A 6174-nucleotide genomic window follows, 5' to 3' on the forward strand; every position below is an offset into this window, starting at 1 on the left:
CTGGAGGATGGTAAGCTTTGCTTGACTTAAAACTGTAGGCACAGAGCTGTATTTTCAAACAAGCTGCAAATGAAACTGTATTACTGTGTTTTTCAATAATCCCTTGAGCAAAGCCATAGAACTGTTCCAAGTGATTGACGTTGTTCTTCTAAGAACATCTGAAATATATTTTTGTTTGAAGAGTTCAGAAGTACTGGTTAATAATGGTTCAGATAATGATGGCCAATGCTTAGTGTTCGTAACGAATGAAGCCTAGACTGCAGTGGCGTCCTTCTTCACAATTCTTCCCTTCCTTTCATTGTGGATGGCAGCAATCAGCACATTAAATCTGGATCTTGTGCAAGTGACAGTAGCTGGGATAGCAGTTGAGGTGTCATTCAGGACTGCTCTTTGTACAGTGACTGAAACAGGAGTCTATTTGCTGTACTTCCTTTGGTGTTCCTGTGGTGGTTTATTTACTGTTCTTCCTTTCAGATCAAGGAGCAACAAAGCCATCTTTCAGCTTCTTGAGCTCTAGTTCCTCCAGCACAGTCGTACCCACCACTTCAGCCAACAGCAGCAGTGTGTTTGGCAGCACCATCTCTTCCTCAAATCCTCAGCCAGTTCCTGCTCCCTTCGTGTTTGGACAACCCAGCAACACTGTGAGCAGCTCTGTTTTTGGCAATTCTGCAGAACCTGCAGCATCTCAGTCATTTGGCTTCTCTCAAGAAAACAAAGCAGCAACCACATCTTCCAGCACCGGCACATCACTTGCTTCGTTTCTTTTTGGTTCGCAGCAAATTCAGGCTTTACCTTTGGAACCACAACCACATCAAGTTCAACAGGTACATTTTAAATAGATGCTTTTCTTGTTTTTGCTATTGCATAGTGGACCAAGGAAATACTGTTTCATGAATATTTTACTTCAGAGAATGTGTAGGCCATGTGCATGCAAGTAGAGAAAAATGTTGAGTATTTATAGTCAACAATATAAATTGGGGCTCAGTTTTTCACAGACAGTTTGGGAAATGCAGTTTAGGAATAAACTGGCAGCAGCATTGTTTTATGCAAAGGAGAGCTGGATTTCAATTTCTATAGGAACTTTTGACTATGAGATTGATAGTTTCCTCCTCATCACTATCAGTCCAGTGCTTAATGGTTAGAAGTCAATGAATTACAACTTTCCTGATTTTTCTGTCCCATGCCCAAAACTCTCAAGTGTTGTAAACAATGTCAAGATTTGCAAAATCCTTCCTTTGCAAGTATATATAAACACAGTACCTCTACATGCAATTGCTGCTGCTTATGGATTGGTTTCTAATGAGCATTATGGCCAGTGTTTGTTAGTTTTCTAGCAATTTAGAGAAGACGGAGATAAGAATCTGAAGTTTCTTCATGTTTCATGTTCGTTACCCCACTGCATGAACTTAGCAGTATGACACGAGTCTAAATCCCCCAGATCACCTGTATTCCTGCTAGCCTAGCAGTATGTTGGAAATGAGATTGAACCTGTGAGGAAGAGACTTCATCTAGTTTGATCTGATTGCTTAACCTTGTCATTCACAGAGAGAAAATTTGCATGCTTTTTTGTGGATCAGAAACAGACAGAAAACAGCCCTAAATTATAACAACAAGCAGATCAATTTAACCTGCTTACAAATCGGTAACTGTCATTTTGTTAGTAGGTGAAGCCATATTTCAAACATCTTCTCAAAGGAATTTTTTTTTTTTGTTTTAATGTAGAAGACTGTATTAACTTTTACCATATATCTGTTCAACTTCTTGGAAAGAAAAACAGTCAGCCATTCCAAGTTATGGTGCAATAGAGGGTATTTTCTGTTGCATTAAGGCTGCTTAAATTGCATTAATAGTGCTGTTTAAAATGTCCCCTTTTGCATAGCAGATCTCCTGTGTATGTTCAGAGTCGCTGTTCAGTCAGTTATTTTTGTTTCGTTGCTTCTGCTGGCCATGCAGAACCGAAGCAGCTAAACAAATGAGCTGGTTGTCTGTTGGTATTACATAAAGAACTACTCTGCTAAACACAGTTTTTGAGTAGAGAGAGATCACTGCAAGTTTGACTTGGCTTCCAGAAGTTGATAATGGTAAACACTGGGGCAGGGAGGGGTGCAGCTGCAGACAAGAAGGATTCATGTTCTCTTGATCCTAATAAATCAGCTGTATTTTGAGTGTTTGAAAAATACAATTTTAATTAATATTCTCTGTGTGATGTAAACAGCTTTTAGGAAATACAAATTAAAGTGTACTATTTGTGGGAATCTGTTTCCAGAACATGAATGTTAACACAGTCATTTGAGTCTAGACAACCGATGCATTTGAGATTTAATTTTGTCTGACTCCTGTACACTTGGTGTTTCTCAGGTTACTTACAAGAAAAGGTGCGATTCCTTCTGTGGCTGATACAGTATTTGTTTTATATATTCACATAGTTTGAAATTAAGATGAGTATTCAGCTACCAAACTTGGGCAACATGGGGTTTTAGACTCTTTGTTTCCAGATTCATTTTGTGCGGGGAAAAGAACCTGCATATATTGACATTTCTCTTCTGTTCCCCGAGGGTCGTCCTCTTCGTTTCTGTTTGGCTCTGGGCCTTCAGCGCCTGCTAGCGGCCCAGCATTCGGCGCCAGCCAGCCACCAGCATTTGGCCAGAGCCAAGGGTCTGGCCAGCCAAACGCTCCGAGCTTTGGATCGCTGTCAACAACGTTGTTTTCAGCTGGCGCTCAGCCTGCTCCTCCTGCCTTTGGCTCGGTGACAAGCAGTACTCAGCCCTCTGTGTTCGGACAGCAAGCGACCCAACAGCCAGGGTTTGGCTCCGGTACCCCCAGTGCTGGTGAGTGCCGACCTTCCTCTTCCCTTTTGGTCTCAAAGATGATGTATTTTATTTTTCATGAAGCGCACTTTAAATCATATGGAGAAAGACCACTTTGGCCTTGCGCACATGTTGAACTGTAAGAATGACCCTCCATAAAAATAACGGGTACAGAGTTAAGTCATTTGTGTCTTGCTCCTGACTCTGGAGGATGTGCCATAAGTATGCCAGGCTCGTGGTAAGCTGCCTCCACAAGAGACTGAGCAGGCATGGAGGTTGCAACCCTGCCCCTAAAGACTGGGGTTTATTTTCTTGAGAAATCTAGTGATTAAAAGGAAGTGTTGAAACTCAACGGAGTGTTCACTGCTAGTATCATACAAACCGGAACGGCAGAAGCACTGCAGAATTACTGGTTTTGGATTTGTTAAGAGTAGTTCTTAGTTATCTGACTTCATTAGCAGGCTTTGGCAATTTATTTGGATTGGGGGCTTTGTTGTGTAAGAATATGCCTAGAATGATTTTAAAGCATTTATGGGTGAAGGTTTTATTTAAAGTTCTTTTTACTGAAGAAGTATAAAATACCGTGGAAAGGGGGCAGAGAATGATCCTTATAATTTTGGTGTAAGAAAGACCTGTTCCACACTAGCAATTATTAAAAAAGAAAACCACACTGCCAGAATGCGTATATTTTATACCATCATGTCAAACACTTAAAGGGAAAAACCTCCTTTTTTTCCTTCATTAAGAGTAACCATCATTTTTGTACTAATTGGCAGATTAGTTGGCACACCAGTCTTTCATTAATCAAAGATAAAAATCTCCCTGGATTGTCCATGTTGCTTATCAGTTACTTTCATGGTAGGAATGTATATGTACTCTACTTTCTTTTAGATGAGGTACTGTGTTAGCACATTAAAGGAAAGGGAGTCCCCAGATGGATTGCATGAGCACCAGAAAGTTTACTTAAACACAGATCTACATGATTCAATACTGTAATTTAAGATATTATTAATAAATTTCAGTATGCGCAGGTGTAAACTTCATGGTGGTACAGAAGTTAGCAAACAAGTCCTGATCAGTGTGCCAGACTTTAAGAATACCTTTATGATTGTCTGTTAAAGTGAATGAATTCTTCTGTGGACTGTTCCTGTAGTAATCTGGCACTTCTGGTACACCCCCCTCCCCCAACTTCACTGTTTTGAGCGAGCTGTAAAAAAAAAAAAAAGATTAAAGATACAGTGGGAAGAATGTGAGGATTGTGCGGGAAAGGATGAACTCAGATTTCAACTTTCTTACTCCCTTCTGCTTCTACCCCATCTTCCCAGGTTCTGTATTCCAGTTTGGAAGTAATACTTCCAACTTCAACTTTCCAAATAACCCAGGAGTATTTACTTTTGGTGCAAATCCTCCTGCACCAGCAGCTCCGTCACAGCCTTCTGGCTCTTCAGGATTTTCATTCAGCCAGCCTCCAGCATTTACAGTGGGGTAAGAGATCGTATCAGAATTTCGCTTGAGCTTTGGGTAATATCAGTGGACAGTGTTGAGCCTCTACTGCTGTTAAGTCAGGAGGTGTTCAGATGAACCTTGGAGTTTGAAACTAAACTGGGCACCTTCCTTGCACTAGCCTGACTGGCTGACTAAGCAACGGTACCTTTAGAGGAGCCTAGTTGTCAGGAATACCACACACCAACATATGTGAAATGGTCTTGTTCTTGAGAGGTAAAATCCGTATCTAGCCATTATGCTGCCACTTCCCTTCCGGATAAGGGAGATTTAATTGCTTTTGGTTTCTGGAGCTGTCTTCTGTTCATCATATGCCATTTGTTGCCAGCTGGTAACTAGCAAGACGAGACTATGAAATGGTTGTTCTGGAGTATCTGCTCAGTGCTGCTACTAAATTTTCAGCTACACTGTCCTAAACTCTGAACTACTAATTTCTTTTGATAGGACTAATGGGAAAAATGTTTTCTCTGCCTCTGGATCTTCAGTTTCTGGTCGGAAGATAAAGACTGCAGTTAGACGTAGAAAATAATCACCTGATGGATAAAGCGGCTTTCGAAGCAGCTGCTACCCTGCATTGGTCAGCTGTTGGGACCGTATCTCATGCCGGGTTAGCTGAAGCCAGATCTGCCTAAAGGAATCTAAAACTCTGCTGCCCTTTTCCTTCCCTTCCCTCTCCCCGGTTAGCTTTTTGGTAATGAATAGAGTTGGCAACAGGGCTGTTCTGAAGCAAAACTTAGAATTTTAGACTCCAGCAAGTTACTTCTTTCACTGACTCGGCATGGTCTGGCTGTAGCCGTGAGTAGCGCCCGCACAGTGAATGGCTTGTACAATACCTCCTCATCCGCACCACCACGTGCGCTCATCTGCGTTTACTGACGCCTCGGAATTGTAATTATATCAGCGAGGGATGCTGTATAGAGTAGAGCGTGTTGATAACGAATGATTTTGATGCCGAGTTTGTGCTGGTGTATGTGTGAAGTGAGTGAGTTTGGGTGTATCGTGCACTAAAATTTTCTGATAGAGGAAGACTGATTAAAGGATGACCCATGCTAAGGACTTGTTAGATCTGTAGTTCTTCATTTAATAATTATATGCTATTTCTATATTTTCATTCTTACAGCCCTTTATCACCTGTCTCGCCTTTGTTATTTTATTATGAAACATGTGTAAATACAATTTTGTTTCTCTATGTACTTTTTTGGCATAACAAATCTGTGAAATGGAAATTTTAATTTTGTGTGTTATGGCCATTTTTGTTTAGTATTGTCTCAGATTTTATGTAAATCCCATTATTCAAAGTTGCCTAAATCCATTTAGAAAATCTTTAAAATTGGGAATTCTTAAAGTAAGTTTATTGGCTTTTCTGATCCATTTTTGTTTGGACCAAAAACCAGTATTGTACAAAGTATTAAGTATATATTTTTATATTTACTGAAATGGACTGTGGTGACTTTGGATAATAAGGAAAAGTTTAATATTAAAGCCATGTTTATTACAGTATAATTAACATGTTAAACCATGGGATAAATGCCATCAATAAAAAACTATGAAATATTGTCTGGCAGTTTTAACTCTCCATGAAGGCATTTGTAGCTACAAACTGCACAAGATGATGCATTCAACCTGAGTGATGTCACGTGCTTTCTCCACTCTCTACTTTTTGACAGGGATGCTGATTTTAGAGGAGCTTAAATTAGGGGTCCCCTGTTAGGTAGGAGCATTTTATTGCAGACTTAAGCTCAGAGCTTGTGCCAGCTCTCTTGCTGCAACAGTGGCAGTTAATTTTTATAGAGCTATTAAAAAAAAAACACACAACAAACTGATCTTGCCAACATTCACCAGCATTTGAACTGAAGAGGAAAAA

At 40.2% G+C, this 6174-nt stretch overlaps 1 protein-coding gene across 1 annotated transcript in view; it reads left to right on the plus strand.

The window, feature by feature from the left end:
* NUP153 (nucleoporin 153kDa) overlaps positions 1-5859 on the plus strand; it is a gene marked incomplete at its 5' end in the record, with an annotated part of 29617 nt that extends 23758 nt beyond the window's left edge. Inside the window, 5 exon segments of the mRNA XM_010297164.1 lie at positions 475-768; positions 771-824; positions 2556-2828; positions 4133-4292; positions 4755-5859. Coding sequence (XP_010295466.1) covers positions 475-768; positions 771-824; positions 2556-2828; positions 4133-4292; positions 4755-4839 — 866 coding nt within the window.
* Positions 5860-6174: the final 315 nt, after the last annotated feature.

Source organism: Phaethon lepturus, unplaced genomic scaffold (assembly GCF_000687285.1).
Source record: "Phaethon lepturus isolate BGI_N335 unplaced genomic scaffold, ASM68728v1 scaffold9641, whole genome shotgun sequence".
Taxonomy (NCBI): domain Eukaryota; kingdom Metazoa; phylum Chordata; class Aves; order Phaethontiformes; family Phaethontidae; genus Phaethon; species Phaethon lepturus.